Source organism: Panthera leo, chromosome B2 (assembly GCF_018350215.1).
Source record: "Panthera leo isolate Ple1 chromosome B2, P.leo_Ple1_pat1.1, whole genome shotgun sequence".
Taxonomy (NCBI): Eukaryota; Metazoa; Chordata; class Mammalia; order Carnivora; family Felidae; genus Panthera; species Panthera leo.
This window is the reverse complement of record NC_056683.1, coordinates 80,048,692-80,066,706: the sequence shown is the minus strand read 5'-3', so window position 1 is coordinate 80,066,706 and position 18,015 is coordinate 80,048,692. Positions and strand designations below refer to the sequence as shown.

Here is an 18,015-nt window from a genome sequence, read left to right as displayed (position 1 = left end):
TAATATTTAATCATGTCATATGTCTTTTGTCACCATTTTTAATAGCTTTTTTTTTCTTAGTAGTATGTTAATGTTTAATACTTAATCATGTCCTATGTCTTTCCTGGCCTCAGTTGGTACTCAGTGATGGTGTGGTTTGGTCATTTGGATAACCATCAACCAACTGGTCAGGTATCTTTACTTCATGTTAGGATCACCTACTCTATACCATTTGATGATGGCTTTGGAATAAAAAATATATCTGAAAGCAAGCAAAGAGTATTTGAAACAACCTGTCCTACAACTCCCTTGTTTGTAAAAATAAGAGTTATCTAAATTTAGATTAAAGGCTTGATGTACCTCTCTAATTAACAGGGGTCTGAACAATATGTTAACTATGTTATCAAAAAAGAAAAAGCACTAGTTCTTCTTATATATTTTACAGTCTCACAAAAAGTTATAGAACATAATATAAACTATTACCTTTATGACTGTTATTACATAATGAAACTTGAGATGGGCTTTCCAGTCTAAGAACTTTTGCTACAGGTCTCACTGGACTATTCAGAGGACTGATGGCTTCTGGAATAGGCCTCAGGTGATTGAGGTCAATGCTCAAAACTGAATTCTCATCATCATTATATACTGAGTTTGTTTCACCGATTTCCATTCTGTTGTCCACTATCGCAGACTGCTGAAGTGAAGATTCTTGTGTCTCTTTAGGTGAGCAAGGCTCCAAATGACAAGACTTACTTTCATCCAATGGTGTATCTACAAGAGAAGGCTCAAATTTGGGGTTACCATCTTCTGAAAGGGCTACTGGCAAAATTTCAGTTTCTTCAACTGAAGGCTGCAAAATGCTGTCACTGGATTCAGCTACTTTTGTTGCAGAAGGCTCCTTCATCTCCATACCTTCAGAAACACTACAAGAATTTAAATCAACATTTCTTTTAGTATCCAATTCCAAGCCAAAGTTTTGAGAAACATTTGTTTGTAATATGTCCATTACCACAGGAACTGCTTCCCTGGCACCATTAATGGTTTGTTCCATTTCTGTTGATGATGGAAACAAGGATTCTGTTTGTTCCATTTCCACAGGTGCTGAGAAGGGAGTCTCTGTACCACAAATGGGCACATCACAACCCATAGTATTCTCAACAGATTTAACCAACACACTCTCTCCTTCCATTTTCCTTTCTGGATTACTGGTCCTGGGTTCAGATGCAACTGCAAGAGCATCCTTTGGTTCCAATAACTTTGATTTGGTTTCCTCTGCGGTATGTTCACTGACAGAGGAAACACATGTCACTGTTGTCGCCTGAACCAAGCACTCCAAATCACATATGCCACTGGATTTGGGGATATTGGTTATTTTCGGGTGGTTATCCTGAGAAACAGGCTGCTTTTTGGCAGGAGAAAGGGTTAAGTTCAATTTTTCCATAAAACTCAACTTTAAGTCTTTGTTTTTTGTTTCATTTGGACCACTGTCAGCTTTAATTGCAGGCTCTTTATTATCTGCTCCTTCAGAAACCTCATTGTTAGAGACTTCACCTTTATCACTTTGGGGCTCATTCTGTCTCTTTAAATTCGTAGTGGTTTTCTTAGTTTCTTTGCTAGTCTTCTGCAAATGTTCTGTAGGTGTTCTTTTTTCATTTCTTATATGCCTATTTTCTTCTTTGCTTTCTCGTTCTCTTTTCCTCTTATCTTCAGTCCTATGCCGTTCTGCTCTTAAAGGTGTATTTTCCCACTGGTGCACAGCATCAAATTCTTTGGAGTCAGTGTGTTTATGAGTTCTGCTGGATGAAAAAAAGGATGGACATCTTCCTTCTTGAAAACTATGATTACTTACACCCCTATCTCTTTTACAATCTTCCCTTCCTCTTCTCTCTTCTAGATGGTATTTACTTGAATTATGAGATTTTATTTCATTCTTGGAATGAGTAAGTGATGGTCGTTCAGATCTTCTCCAATGATCCTGGTCTTTTACTACGGATTTAGGTTTCTGATCAACTTTTCTTTCTTCTTTGTCTTGAGACTTAAGTTCTTTTCTATTTATAGTTTGTGATCTTTCACTTTGTCTTTCTAGTTTTTTGTCACTTTGAGATTCTACTCGAGTATATGACCTTTCTCTAAAGGTCTCTTTTTCCCAAGAGTTAATGCGTTCATTTTTATAATCCATATCTGTATTACTTTTAAACTTTGAATTTTTACTTTCAGCCTTTGGTTCACCTTTACCATATTTCTCAGGACGTCCTTGTAGCCTTTGACTAGCCTCTGTGTTCCTTGATTCACTATCACCACAACTAGAATTTAAGTCTTTCCGTATTCTATCCGTTCCTCTGCTATATTGGCTATGTCTAATATCTTTTCTCCCTCTTCTATTATCCTCATTTGAGATACTCTCACCAACCTGATAATGGGAACGTGACCAAATGCCATTGTTGCAGTGTTTTTCAGTAAATGGAGACAAATACAAAGTGCTCTTTTTTTCACAATGTGATTTTCCTTCCTTTTCGGGATTTGGCAGTGAAGTGCTATGATGTACATCTTTAGAAACATCACTTTTCACTCTGAGATCAGTCTTTGCACAATCATCCAAATGGGGAGATCTGGATTTAAGATCTTTTGTTTTAACTATATCTGGTGTCCTTAGAGTTTTGTGATTATTTCGAAAATGTGAGAACTCAGACAGTCTGTTGAGAGATAGAAATTCACAACAAAAAACAAAGTTAATTGCTTTTTAATGATCCAGATTTTAATCACATGCAAAACATTTTAAAATTCAGGGGTCCCCACACTGGCAAAACTGTTTTACTTCATATAAAGATGTGAGTGATGCTTACCAGCTTCCAACTAAATGGGCCTGTTTTCAAAACAAGGAACTCCCTTTCATTTGCTTTGTTCAACAAAGACTAGAGGACCTCTCTGTTCTATCAGGCCTTACCAAGGTCTTCCAGACTTCCCTCACCACAGGTGGATAACTGCCAAACTAACCACAGATTCATTTCTTTTAGAACAAATAACATTATTTTCTTGCCCTCACTCACTCTAGTGCAACTGAAACAGAAGGAAAAGTAAAATGTTGCCAGACAACACAATCATAGAGTTCTACGTAGCTCTCTACCCTGGTTTTCTGTTTCACATACAATCCCACAGTAAACCAAAGCATCAATAGCCATCTTAAAGTGCCACATACTATGCAAAAATAAAGAGAAATATAGAGTTGTGATTCTTTCTTAGGGAAATGGCGTGTATTTATTATTTAACCAAAAAGAGTCTAAGTCTTAGGGTTTTATATTAGTGTTTCAGAAAACTGGCAGATTTCCTAACAATAATAGGCAAATAGCTCATTTTAGTTCTCAGTCCATCTTCCTGAACTTCCATAACTTCTCTAAATCTCCATAAATCTAATCCTAATCAGTACTAAATGTACAGAGAACACCAAAATTTAAAAGACTCAGGAGAATAAGGGGAGATTTTAATTAAACAAAAGAGGATATGGGAAATATACAATCTAAAACAATATATAGATCTTATATGGATCTTATAATGGGTTAAGTTATGTTCTCCCCAAAATTCATATGTTCAAGTCCTAACTCCCAGTATCTTACAATGTGACTTTGAGGAGAGGGTCTTTACAGAGGGGAATCAAGTTAAAGAGAGGTCACTAGAGTGAGCCCTAATCCACTATAACTAGTATCCCTATAAAAAAGGGAAATTTGGGGGTGCCTCAGTGGCCCAGTCAAACATCTAGCTCTTTATATCAGCTCAGATCATGATCTCACGGTTCGTGGGATCGAGCCCCACAACGGGCTCTGCACTGACAGCACAGAGCCTGCTTAGGATTTTCTCTCTCCCTCTCTTTCTGCCCCTCCCCAGCATGTGCACGCTAGATAGATAAAATACTATCAAAAGTTTTAGGGGGAGCCTGGCTCGCTCAGTTGGAAGAGAATGTGACTCTTGATCTTGGGGTCATGAGTTTGAGCCCCACATTGGGTGTACAGATTAGTTAAATAAATAAACTTAAAAAAAAAAAAAGCTTTATTTAAAACAAACCTTTACCTTACACACTTTCCAGAATTTATACTCTTAAATTTTCACCTTACATTATGTATATGTTTTCTATTAAACGTGAGGTTTCAGCCAAATGATAAACACCAGTAGAATACCAGATACAGGTCACAATTAAAAAGTGAAAATAACTGGCAGAATGTTTATTAGATAAGGTATAACCACATGAATTAATCTAATGACATAAGTCTCATCATTTATTCACCCAGTTTCTCTCTCCACCCTGTTAAAACATCACAACTATCCCCTCACAGATTTAAATATGTATAAAATTTCCCCAAAATTTCAGGAAGCAATCATACTAGCTGCACTGGTGCGATTTAGTTTAGTAAACACACAGCCATCTTCATTTCCAAAAGGCCTGAAGTGCTTTACAGTATCACACAGTCTACATATAAAATTACCTTCATTCACCTGTCAATCATTTATTGACCATCTGCCATGCGCCAAACTCTGAGCTAAGTGCTTGATAAAATGGTGAAGATACACAGACATGGTCACTGCTCCCATGAAGCTTACAGTTTAGTGAAAAGATAGATACTAAAAGATAATTCTAACCCACAGAGCTCTTAACAGAGATAACAGGGAGATTAGAAAGAGAAAGATACTAAAGAAGTAACCCCATTAATGACTTTAAAAATTCTAAGTGTAAGAGGAATAACAGACTAATACCCCTGTGAAAAAGACCTGAGGATAGGTTGGTTTTTAGCAAGTGGAGGATGGGAAACAGGTGGCAAAGGCAGAGCTCATGGTACATCCAAGGAACCAAAAGAATGCAGAAATTCCAGAGCTATGATGCCTAGGGCAAAGGTAAACACTAAAGGCAAGGCCTGAAAAGTAGTTTAGAACCATATTGGGAAGAGTCTTGTGGGCCACGTTCAGATTTATGATCTTTTATCCTAAGAACAATGAGAATCCATTGATGTATTTTAATTAAGAAAGAGGGTAGGATGGAGTAATTCTATGATAGTGAGATGTTCAGTGTGGTTTAAAAAGTGTCCTGTGTGGGGCTTTTATACTGAGAAGAGATGAACCAGAGGTGGAAAAGAGCAAGAATGGATGCAGAAATACCAGCACAAAGGCTACTGCCAGATGAGAGTTGATAGGTAACAATGATGGTAAAATCGGAGAGAAATGAATAATTTGAGAGATTATAAAGACATAAAAATCAGCAGAACATGGTAATGAATTAGGTCTGAGGGACGATTAGAGAGGTAAGGGTCAATGACAGCTTCTAGGCACGGTGACTATGTGTCCCAGTTTGCCAAGTAATCTCAGTGCAATTATTAATAGCATGCCCTTCTACTCTCAAAAGGGTCCTGGTGTGGGCAATAAATTAAATGGCCAGTCTACCCCTAGGTCTCTGGTTTACACCAGCTGAATAAATGATGGAGAACCCACTGAGTAAGAAACAACTGAAGAGGTTTGATCATAAATTCCATTTTGAATGAGGTAATTTTGAAAATTCTGTATAGATGTGAAGTAGTTATTTCTATATAAATGGAACTGATGTAGTAGGAGTGAGATTACTTCAAATGAATATACTGACAGAGAAAGGAAAAGACATAGGTCTGAGTTTTAAGAATTCCAACCTAGTCAAGTACAGAAGAATAAACCTCAAGTTAGGAAGAAAATTAAGAACCATGAAAGCCAAATCAAGAGACTATTTTCAAGAAAAGGTCAATTATGTCATATAATGTGTGAGGGTGGTTAAAATGAGAAATCAAAACTATCTGATAGACTTAGAGGCAGTCACCGTTGAGCAAAATGACAGCTATTTGGGTGTACCAATGGAGGCAGAAGTCAGAGTGAAAGGGGGTCAAGAGTGAGGAGAAACATAAAATGAAGACAGCAAGTTTAGATAACTGCTTTGGAGGTTTGACTATGCAAGGGAAGGAAACATGAAATTCTCTGGAAAATACTGCCTCCAACCAAAATTTTAAAAAGAGAGAGAATATTAGTCATAGTAAAACCTTAAAGACTTAATAAAATGCATGATTTTCATCTTTCCACTCAAAAGTTTAAAATATTCCACATATCAACAGCCATGTAATTCATAAACAGATCCACACCCCTCAATTATACCTTTGGTGAAGATTATTTATTTCTTCATCCTTGCGATTTATTTCCACTCTAGCAGTTTTGATAAGTGCTGAAATATTCTTCTTAAGAGACTGGTTTTCATTTTTTAAGCTGAAATTCTAAACATCATAAAATATATTTAAAGTATATATATAAATAAAGTATAGGTCTACAGGATTATTAAACTTTTACTTATATAACACAGCTAATGTTTACTGAAAGCTCTAACTGCAAGCCAGGCATCACGTTTTTTATCTTGTGTGATTCCAAAAAAAGTCCTACGAGAAAGAAGTACTATTATGTTCATTATACAGCTGAGATTCAAAGATAACAGACACCAAACAAAGGCCATTTCAAGTGAAACTACTTAAAACATGGATCAAGGGGCACCTGGGTGGCTGTCAGTTAAGCACCCAAGTCTTGATATTGGCTCAGGTTGTGATCTCGTAGTCATGAGATAAGACACTGCACTGAGCATGGAACCTGCTTGGGATTCTCTCTCCCCCTCTCTCTCTGCCCCTCCCATACACACCTGCGTGCACATGCTCTCTCTCTCAAAATAAATAAACATTAAAAAAAAAAAAAAGCCAGGTTCAAAATGAAAAGACAATAACAAGAAAAAAGTTCTGCCTGGGTTATTACCTTGAAAACTGAAGGTAAAAATGATAAGGCTTTATTATACTTAACTCACGTTTAACTTACAACAATGTACTAATTCTCAAATGAACAAAGAATGAATTTAGGATTGGCTAGTTATTTGGGGGGAAAGGGAAACGAAGAGAAACAACTTTACCAAAAAAAATAAATAAATAAATAAAAATCAAAACAAGACATGACATTCCTGTATTCTGCAGCACGCTCACCAAAAAAGTCACTCTTGCGAAAGTATGAAGGTATCACCACCTTCCCCCAACAGCCATTCTAAATCTTTGCTCCTCAAACCATTCCCTTTTAAAACACCCGGTATCGGGGCTCCTGGGTGGCTCAGTCACTTAAAGTGTCCAACTCTTGATTTCGGCTCATGCCATGATCTCACAGTTCATGGGTTCAAACCCCATATTGGGCTCCACGCTGATAGAACAGGGCCTGCTTAGAATTCTCCCTCTCTCTCCCTCCCTCTCTCTCTGCCCCTCCCAACTTGTGTTCTCTCTCTCAAAATAAATTAAAAAAAAAACAAAAAACAAAAAAAATACCTGGTATCATCTCCATTAATGTTCTATTATTTGTTAACTAGTGTAACAGATTTTTATGCCGGTGCCATTTAACAAATCAGTTTTCCAATATCATTTTCAGTGACACAGAAAATAATGCATGTTTCTGCATACTTGCTATATCATTTAACACTAAAAAGAAGAATTTCCTTATAAACCGCCAACACTTAAGCATTTTAATTTCTAACAAAAAAAAATTATTACATTTTGATTTTAAAATAACACAAAAGGCCCTAGGGCCTCAATAAAACTTCCCTTCAATGACTGGAGCAGTAAAAGAAAACAGAGAGGCAAAAATACTCATAATAATCCTACCTGTGTCTGTATTTCCTTAAACTTTTTCATCAGCTCTTTCATTTGCAGCTGACATTTACCATATTCTACTTGCAACTGTAAGATATAAAAAGATTAAGCATCATCCTAAATTATTTTCTTAGCTTATATGACACTTCGGAATATTTTAAAATTTAGAAAATCAACCCCCTACAAAGGATAGACAAGGTCTATTTCTACTAACAGATATTTAGTAAAACTACTAGTTTTTAACATTGTCTCAACCAAAACACATCTTGTTAAGTTTCACATTCAATCTCCAGACCTTAAAATTCAAATAAGGTAGAAAGAAATTCATCTGAATTAAGTCTTGGGACATTTTATAACTTAGTACAAATCATGAAAAGATAAAATGTTTTATCATACTGACTGCCTGTTGAGGTTTTATATATTCACTTAAATTTAATCAAGCAAAATTATAACTAAATTTAGACAAGCATTCAGAAAAGATTTTAAAAAGCAGATCTGAAGACAGAAACTTAAATATTCTTTTAGACTAAGAGCTATTTCTTCAACACAGAATGTTTAATAATAAGCTGATGTCTGCACTTCAGAAGTTACAAAAGGTTAAAATAACTCTGTCCTTAATTCTGGCAACCCATACATCATTATATGTTGCCTCCTTTGCAGTTCCTTCTTCAGTCAGGATTTCTTCATATAAATCCAAACAATTTCTGGATGGTACACACGATTTGGAAGCACTGTCTAAAACAAACATACAAAAAGCCCTTAAATTAAAACATGTACTTTGAGATTCAATGCAATCCCTATCAGAATTCCAATGTCATTTTTCACAGAAATAGAAATAACAATCCTAAAATTCGTATGAAATGACAAGACTGCAAATAAAAAAGCTGTCTTGAAAAAGAAGACCAAAGCTGTAGGCATCACATTTCCTGATCTCTAATCCTAATACAAAGCTATAGTAATCAAAACTGTATGCTATTGGCATAAAAACAGATATACAGATCAATGGAGCAGAATACAGAACCCAGAAATAAATACAGTAAATTTATGTATGACAGACAAGTGAAGAATATACAATGGGGAATAGATAAGCTCTTTCCATAAATGGTATTGAGAAAACTGGACCCCTATCTTACTCCATGCACAAAAATCAACTCCAAATGGTTTTTTTTTTTTAATTTTTTAAAATTTACATCCAAATTAGTTAGGATATATCATCGACAATGATTTCAGGAGTAGATTCCTTAGTGCCCCTTACCCATTTAGCCCATCCCCCCTCCACAACCCCTCCAGTAACCCTCAGTTTGTTCTCCATATTTATGAGTCTCTTCTGTTTTGTCCCCCTCCCTGTTTTTATATTTTTTGTTTCCCTTCCCTTAGGTTCATCTGTTTTGTTTCTTAAAGTCCTCATATGAATGAAGTCATAGGATTTATGTCTTTCTCTGACTAATTTCACTTAGCATAATACCCTCCAGTTCCACCCACGTAGTTGCAAATTCTTTTTGATTGCCAAGTAATACTCCATTGTACATATATATACCACATCTTCTTTATCCATTCATCCATCAGTGGACACTTGGGCTCTTTCCATACTTTGGCTATTGTTGATAGTGCTGCTAAACATGAGGGTGCATGTGTCCCACTGAAACAGCACACCTGTACCCCGTGGATAAATGCCTAGTAGTGCAATTGCTGGCCCGTAAGGTAGTTCTATTTTTAGTTTTTTGTGGAACCTCCATACTGTCTTCAGAGCGGCTACACCAGCTTGCATTCCAAATGGGATTTAAATGTGAGACCCAAAAAGTCTTAGAGAAAAAAAAAAAGGAAGGGGGTAAGCTCCTAGACATCAGTCTTGGCAAAGATTTTCTGGATTTGACACCAAAAACAAGGGAAACAATAGCAAAAATAACAAGTAGGACTACATCAAATTACAAAGCTGCAGCATAGGAAAGAAAACCATCAACAAAGTGAAAGGCAACCCACAGAATGGGAGAAAATATTTGCAAATTAAGTATCTGACATAGGGTTAATATCCAGAATATATAAAGAACTCATACCACTCAACAGCCAAAGGAAAAAAAAAAAAAATCTGACAGAAAAATGGGCAGAGAAACTGAATAGACATTTTCCCAAAGACATACAAATGGCCAACAGGAACATGGAAAAGTGCTCAACCTGACTAACTGTTAGGGAAATGCAAATCAAAATCACAATGAGATAACACCTTACACCTGCTAGAATGGCTATCACCAAAAAGAGGAGATAAAAGCTATAGAATAGGGAATATAATCAATAATATTGTAATAACTTTGTATGGTGACAAATAGTAACTACACTTACCATGATGAGCACTGCATTAGGTACAGAATTGTCAAATCACTATTTTGTACACTTGAAACTAATATAACACTGTATGTCAACTATACTTCAATAAAATAAATGAGTAAGTAAAAAATAAAAAGCACCAAACACTTGCCACACTTAGTAAGTAAATGTTCAGTAAAGACTGCTGTTATCAGAGACCTCCCCGATTAAAAAAAAACAAAAACCAAAAAACAACCATGAGATAACAAGTGTTGGCAAGGATGTGGAGAAAATAGAATACTTGTGCAAGATTAGTGGGAATGTAAACCAGTGCAGCTACAATGGAAAACACTATGGAGGTTCCTCAAAAACTGAAAAATAGAAATATGATTCAGTAATCCCACCTCTGGGTATTAATCCAAAGGATATAAAAGAGGATCTTAGGGCACCTGGGTGGCTCAATTGGTAAAGCGCCTAACTTCGGCTCAAGTGGAAGTGGTTCATGGGTTCAAGCCCTGCATCAGGCTCTCTGCAGTGTACAGAAAGCTATCTGTAATCAAATGCTCTACCACTAGACTATTACTATGGTGATCATTTCACATTATATACAAATACTGAATAATTATGTCGTATGCCTGAAACTAATATGTAATAGAGTCATAAATATGATCTCACAGTTCATGGGTTTGAGCCCCGTATAGGGTTTTTGCTGTCAGTGCAGAGCCCACTTCAGATCCTCTGTCCCCCCCTCTCTCTGCCCCTTCCCCACTCAATTTCTCTCTTTTCCTCTCTTTCTCTCTCTCAAAATAAATAAATAAAAACTTAAAAAAACAAACCCAGGATCTCAAAGAGATATCTGCACACCCATGTTCACTGCAGCATTATTCATAATAGCCAACATATGGAAACAACCTAAGTGTTCATTAACAGATGGTTAAAAGAGATGTGGCATATGTATACAATGGGATATTATTCAACCATGAGAAAGAAGGACCTCCTGCCATTTGCACTAACATGGACAGACCTTGCAGGCATTATGCTAATTGAAATAAGTCAGAAAGAGAAAGACAAATAGCACATGACATCAACTTGTATGTGAAATATAAAAATGCCAAATACATAGAAACAGACTAGAACAGTGGTTACCAGGGGCTGGGGTGACAGAAGAGATATTGATCAAAGAGTATGAACTTCCAGGGGCCCTTGGGTGGCTCAGTTGGTTAAGCACTCTTGATTTCAGCTCAGGTCATGATCTCATGGTTTGTGAGTTCTAGCCCCACATCAGGCTCAGTATTGACAGGGAAGAGCCTACTTGGGATTCTCTCTCCCTCTCTCTCTGCCCCTCCCCTGCTCATGCTCGCTTGTGCTCTCTCTCTAAATAAATAAATAAATAAACTTTAAAAAACCAGAATATAAACTTCTAGCTATAAGATAAATAAGGTTTAGGGATCTAAAACACAGCAGAGTGATGATAGTTAATCATACTGTGTGTATTACATACTTAAAAGTTGCTAAGAGAATAGATCTTAAATGTTCTCACCACAAAAGAGAGATGGTAATTATGTCACGTAATTGATGCAGGCTAATTATATCACATAATTGATGCAGGTAATTATGTCACATAATTTAGCTAAGGCTAAAGTGGTAATCATTTTGCAACGTATAAGTGTATCAAATCAATACTTAAACTTACACAATGTTACGTGTTAACTATATCTCAATAAAGGTGGGGAAAATAGAAAATATGTGTCAAGCTTTTTGATGTTGTGTCTCCTGCAAATCAAAGGGCTATATATTTCTGCATCTCCTGCATTTCATCCAAATCTATACTGATTGGTTGGAAAGCCAATTTACCTAAAATACTTATGACAACAAATCAGATGTGAGGACCATATTTGTTCAAAGCTTTGAGAGATTTGATTATGGAAAGGTTTCTAATTTGGATAGGTCATTAGACTCTCTCCATACCAGTCTTACTGATACATTTGTTTGTTTGTTTGTTTAATGTTTATTTTTGAGAGAGCGAGACAGAGACAGAGACAGAGAGAGAGAGAGAGAGAGAGAGCCAGCAAGCGAGCAAGCACAAATGGGGGAAGGGCAGAGAGAGAGAGGGAGATCAGAATCTGAAACAGGCTCCAGGCTCTGAGCTGTCAGCATAGAGGCCTGACAGGGCCTCGAACTCACAATGCAGGGCTCGAACTCACAAACCACGAGATCATGACCTGAACCAAAGCTGGATGTCCAACAAACTGAGTTACCCAGGCACCTCTTACTGATACAGTTGAAAACATTTATAGTAACTACCCTTTTCAAAAGTTCTAATATGTAAGCCATGACAGTATGAGTAGTAATATATGTATAGACACCACCAGCAGCTGCATTTCAATGTACAAAATATACTTGCTCTAGGTCCAATTAAATCTAAGACCTAGATGAATAGCAAAACTGAGTGCTAATTTGTTTTAGTGATCAAACTTTGGTCAAAAAAATAATTACCTAAGTATAACCATTTCAAAGAATGGGCAAATTGTTCAGGAACTATGTATTACTCCCAAGAATTGGCAACAACAAAATAAATACTTCCACTACACTGACCAAAGAAAATGAAACTTTTATTTTAGAATTTACATACCAGAAACAGCACTGTCCAACCCAGCATATATGTCCAAAGAACCTTCATCATTATTTTTAAGAGGAGAAGCTGCAGGAAAATCAAAGATAATTAAAACTGACTTCATGCAGTTAGTGAAGTTTTTCTAATCCAGGAAAAGACAGAGACTTTATTAGTCTTATACCAAAAAACACAATTGTTTACAATTTTTAAACATCCTTATAAATAGAAAGATCTCAATACACAGATTTATGACTCTATTACATAAGATTTAGACTTAAAAACTCACTTTCAAAAACAAACTTGTGAGAAGGTTCCAATTCCAATAATAGCAGAGTGGTTCTATCAGACCAATCCTCCTGCTGATAACTATAAACTCTAAGCAAATTATTAAAAGCTATCTGTAGTCAAATGCTCTGCCACTAGACTATCATTGTGGTGATCATTTCACATTATATACAAATACTGAATCATTATGTTGTATTCCTGAAACTAATAGGATGTTATAAGTATAATTATACCTCAATTAAATAAGAAAAAAAAGGCAATCTGAAAATCTAAAAACAATCCAAAGAGGGCAAAAACTGAATGGGAGACAACACCTGAAAGGAGAAAACAGTCTTGTATGCATTCCCTATCCCACTTTATTAAAATTTTTTGTAGAAGGATAAGCCCTAGTTGGAGCCACAATGAGCAGTGAAAGCTTAGATGGAAACCTCTGGTCCCAACAGCTTGAATAATGAAAGAAAAAAATTGGGGAATGATAACAGCAACTAGAAACTAAGAAAGAAAATCCAGAAAGAGTATTCCCCAATTTGTGCCCAAATCTCCAAGTGACCTCCAAACTACATAAGTAAAGGTGAGAACTCCAAAATGTCCAGTTAAAGCTAAAATATCTGAACAGAGTTTTCAGCTGCTATCCACTACAGGTAAGACAGAAGTTTAAGTTCAGCCAAGTTAAATACTTGCTAAAAGTAAAAACAATATAGCATAATCCAGTGTCTCTAGAACATAACAGAATTGAGCATCCAGAATGCAATCCAAAAATTACTACATAGGAAATCTTGGCAGAGAAACAGAAACCATTAAAACAAAGAATGAGGGATGCCTGGCAGGCTCAGTTGGTGGAGTGCAACTCTTGATTTTGGGGTCATGAGTTTGGGCCCCACAATGGATGTAGAGATTACTAAATTAAATAAATAAAAAATAACTAAAACAAACAAGCAAAGAATGAAAATCCTAAAACTGAAAAGTGCAATATCTAATGCAAAAAAAAAAAAAGAAAAAAAATTTTCACTGAAGGTGCTTAACAGTAGAGCCAGTGAACTTGAAGGTAAATCAATAAAAATTACCCAATCTGAAGAATAGAGAGAAAAAGATTTAAAACAAATAAACAACAACAAATGTCTTAGTAACCTTAGCAATATCAAAAGTTCTCACATACTGTATATCTGCAGTCCAAGAGGAAAAGAGAGAATGGGGAGGAAAATGATACTGAAAAGCCATTAGAGGATACTAGGACTAGAAACGATAAATAACAGAGTAAATATAAATAACAAATTTTTCTTAATTTCTTTTAATTCCTCTTAAGTTTTTAAAGATACGTAGAATGATATAAAGTAAAAATTGAAGCTCTGTATCATGAGGTTTATGACATCTTTAACATAAAAGGATGGATGAAGGTTAAATAAAACTATACATACAAGATTCTACATCTTAGGTGAAAAAGTACAATACTAGGAAGTAGACTACAAAATGTTAAAGAGGTATACTCCAATCCCTTAAGCAGCCACTAAAAAATAATGCAAAGAGGTGTTGTAGCCCAAAAAGCTAATATATAAATTAGAATGAAATTCTAAAATATATTCAACATTTGAAAGGAGGTAAGAAAATCAGAAGGAAAAAAAAAAGATGAGAAAAACAAAGTATTAAAATGATAGATTAAAATCCAATCATAATAATAAAGAAAATGTTGGGGTTACCTGGTAAAACAGGAACAAAAATAGCAGATTAAATAAAAGTATTATATCAATGTTAAATTTACTGAAATTTTGATAATTGTGCTGTTCTTATATTAAAAAACCCAAGTTTTTCTTATGAAATACACACTTAAGTATTTGGGAGTAAAGGACCATAATGTATTCAACTTACTCAAGAGTAACAAATACCTATTTTATATTTCTTTGGATAGAAAAATAAATATCATTACCACCCATATTGACAAAGTTGTTAATTTCATTATATTTGAGAGCCTTAAAAGCCCTGTAATAATAAGAAAGCTCACATTTACTAAACATTTCCTATTTGCCAGGCACCTTACTATGTTAATTCATTTATGTGTGGGAAGAAAGAGTTGATGAGTGTTTTCAATGAGAATAAATGATTTTGCAATTAAATACACTTAGAAAGACAGTTCAGAAAGACAGGTCTTACCAGAAAAGACATCAAATAAACTTGTTCCATCACCATTGTCATCATCTGCTGCCATGATCCTATTTCCTTTTGACAGTCGCCATCTAAAGCATGAAATATAAAGATTTTTCCATTGTTAAAATCAACCTCACAATTCAGAGAATAAACCTAGCTTTCAGTTAAAAAGCAATTTTTAGGGGCACCTGGGTGGCTCAGTCGGTTAATTGTCCTACTTTGGCCCAGGCCGTGACCTTGCAGTTCACGAGTTCAAGCCCTGCATCAGGCTCGGTGCTGACAACTCGGAGCCTGGATCCTGCTTCAGATTCTGTGTCTCCCTCTCTCTCTGCCCCTGCCTTGCTTGCACTGTGTCTCCGTCTCTTTCTCTCTCAAAAAAAAAACATTTAAAAAAATCGTTTTTAGGGGCACCTGGGTGGCTCAGTCGGTTAAGTGTCCTACTTTGGCCCTGGCCGTGACCTTGCAGTTCACGAGTTCAAGCCCTGCATCAGGCTCGGTGCTGACAACTCGGAGCCTGGATCCTGCTTCAGATTCTGTGTCTCCCTCTCTCTCTGCCCCTGCCTTGCTTGCACTGTGTCTCCCTCTCTTTCTCTCTCAAAAAAAAAACATTTAAAAAAATCGTTTTTAGGGGCACCTGGGTGGCTCAGTCGGTTAAGCGGCCGACTTCAGCTCAGGTCACGATCTCGCGGTCCGTGAGTTCGAGCCCCGCGTCGGGCTCTGGGCTGATGGCTCAGAGCCTGGAGCCTGCTTCTGATTCTGTGTCTCCCTCTCTCTCTGCCCCTCCCCCATTCATGCTCTGTCTCTCTCTGTCTCAAAAATAAATAAAATGTTAAAAAAAAAAATTTTTTTTAATCGTTTTTAAAAACAGCAGTTTTTAAATTTGGACACAATGAATAAGTTCACTCTCTACCATCACTTCAAAAAAAGTGCCTACTGTTTTCCAAAAGCTTAAGCTTACTTATTATGGCTAAACCATGTCACAAAGTAAATGATACTAATTTTATAAAATAGACCAAAATACAAATTAATTTTTATACAAAAATAAGCCAATATCATACTAAATAAGTACAACTACATGATGAGTTCTGTGAGTCCTCTTAGCAAATCATCAAACCTGGGAGCAGTCTGGGGAACTCCAGACATACGTGTTTTCACCAATAAGAGAGTAAGACAGGTAAATAGTAAAGAATTTGATACCATACTAGGGTTTGTAAAGATGTGACAAAAGACATACTCTCATACATCACCCAAGTATGTACTTGCACAAACTCCATGGAGGCAATTTGACAATAGCTATCAAGTTTTTATATGCACATAATCTTTGACCCAACAAATCATATCTAGTAACTCATTCTGAGAGATATACAAGCACATGGTTACAAAATATATATACAGGAAAATTCAATGTAGTGCTATTTGTAGCAAGAAAAAAGCAACAGAAGTATCCAAAACAGCTAAAAAAAGAAAGAAAGAAAGAAAGAAAGAAAGAGAAAACCTGACTTATCTGACATTTTCCATTCTGCCAGTAAAGTCTGATGAATGATGCCTGTGGTCAATGAACTATGGCCACTGTGGATACGGACAGTCATTAAGAATACCTGCACCTGTATATTTCTGCTCCCACCAACTGAGATATAGGCTTATCGATAGCCAGATCACATTTACTACCAAATCCAATTATGCAGGTTTCCTTATTTCTCTAAGTAATAGTATTATGAAAGATTATATTGCCAAAGGAAGTTCTTTTCCAGTAAAAACTAAGCTGAATGCTTTGAAAAGATTCATAGGTGAGCAGAAAGATACACACACGATTGCTTGTCAAATCAAGTGAAGGTGAGATAATCCAAAATAATGGAAGAGAAAACCTAGTCTGTACTCACACTGATTAACAAGTATCTAGGGGCGCCTGGGTGGCTCAGTAGGTTGAGCATCAGACTTCAGCCCAGGTCATGATCTCACAATTCATGAGTTTGAGCCCTGCATCAGGCTCTGTGCTGACAGCTCAGGGCCTGGAGCCTGCTTCAGATTCTGTGTCTCCCTCTCTCTCTGCCCCTACCCAGCTCGTGCTCTGTCTTTCCCTTTCTCTTTCTCTCTCTCTTTCTCTTTCTCTTTCTCTTTCTTTCTCTTTCTCTTTCTCTTTCTCTCTCTCTCTCTCTCTCTCCTCTTTCAAAAATAAATAAAAACATTAAAAAAGGAAAAAAAGAAAAAAACAAGTATCTAAATTCTTACTCCATTTTAATTAAAGAAGGAAGGAAGGGAGGGATGGAAATCATAAGCAATGTCTTATAGGTGTGGTTTATGCAAGAAAGAAGTCAGGGGGCACCTGGCTCAGCTGGTAAAGCATTTGACTCTTGATCTCGAGGTCATGAGTTCAAGCCCCACGCTGGGTATACAGCTTACTTAAGAAAAAAAAAGAAAGAAAGAAGTCAGAACTCTAATCACTGGACTCATTCTCAAAGAAAAAGTCATGGTTCTATCACAAGAGATACAATTTATGTTACTACTTTTAAATACAATCAAAGTACATATCTTTTTTTAAAGATGTTTATTTATATTTAGAGAGAGAGAAACAGTGTTCGTCTGAAAGTGGGGCAGGGACAGAGAGGGAGAGAGAGAGAACATCTCAAGCAGGCTCCACGCTGTTGGCACAGAGCCTGACGCAGGGCTCAATACCATGAACAGTGAGATCATGACCTGAGCAGAAATCAAGTCAGACGCTTAACCAACTGAGCCACCCAGGCACCCCTAAAGTATATCGTTTTATTCATTACTCACATTCCCCATTGCAACACTTTTTCCAATTAGCTGATTTGATTAACTGTTATAATATAGTCTGTACAATAATTACAAATGGCATAATCATATTTGTCAAATAACTGAACTAACTCTTGGCAAAGCAAAACTACTGACACAGCAGAAACTCACAGGCTTTCTAACAGTAACTTATTACCAGCTATAAACCGTCACATGGGGGCGCCTGGGTAGCTCAGTCAGTCGGTTAAGCAGCCAGCTCTTGATTTCAGCTCAGGC

General features: G+C 36.4%; 1 protein-coding gene across 5 annotated transcripts in view; it reads right to left on the bottom strand.

Moving 5' to 3' along the window:
• Nucleotides 1-17,350, bottom strand: part of CASP8AP2 (caspase 8 associated protein 2) — a 51,726-nt gene extending 34,376 nt beyond the window's left edge. For all 5 annotated transcript variants that reach the window (XR_006202701.1, XR_006202702.1, XM_042939363.1 and 2 more), the window contains exons 1-7: nucleotides 17,309-17,350; nucleotides 14,992-15,074; nucleotides 12,580-12,648; nucleotides 8,281-8,381; nucleotides 7,659-7,733; nucleotides 6,136-6,251; nucleotides 463-2,672 (exon numbers count right to left, since the gene is read on the bottom strand). Coding sequence is in view for 3 of the 5 variants with exons in the window: in XM_042939363.1 (XP_042795297.1) it covers nucleotides 463-2,672; nucleotides 6,136-6,251; nucleotides 7,659-7,733; nucleotides 8,281-8,381; nucleotides 12,580-12,648; nucleotides 14,992-15,046 (2,626 nt within the window). In the remaining 2 variants the exon portion in view is untranslated. The remainder of the gene's footprint in view (nucleotides 1-462; nucleotides 2,673-6,135; nucleotides 6,252-7,658; nucleotides 7,734-8,280; nucleotides 8,382-12,579; nucleotides 12,649-14,991; nucleotides 15,075-17,308) is intronic.
• Nucleotides 17,351-18,015: the final 665 nt, after the last annotated feature.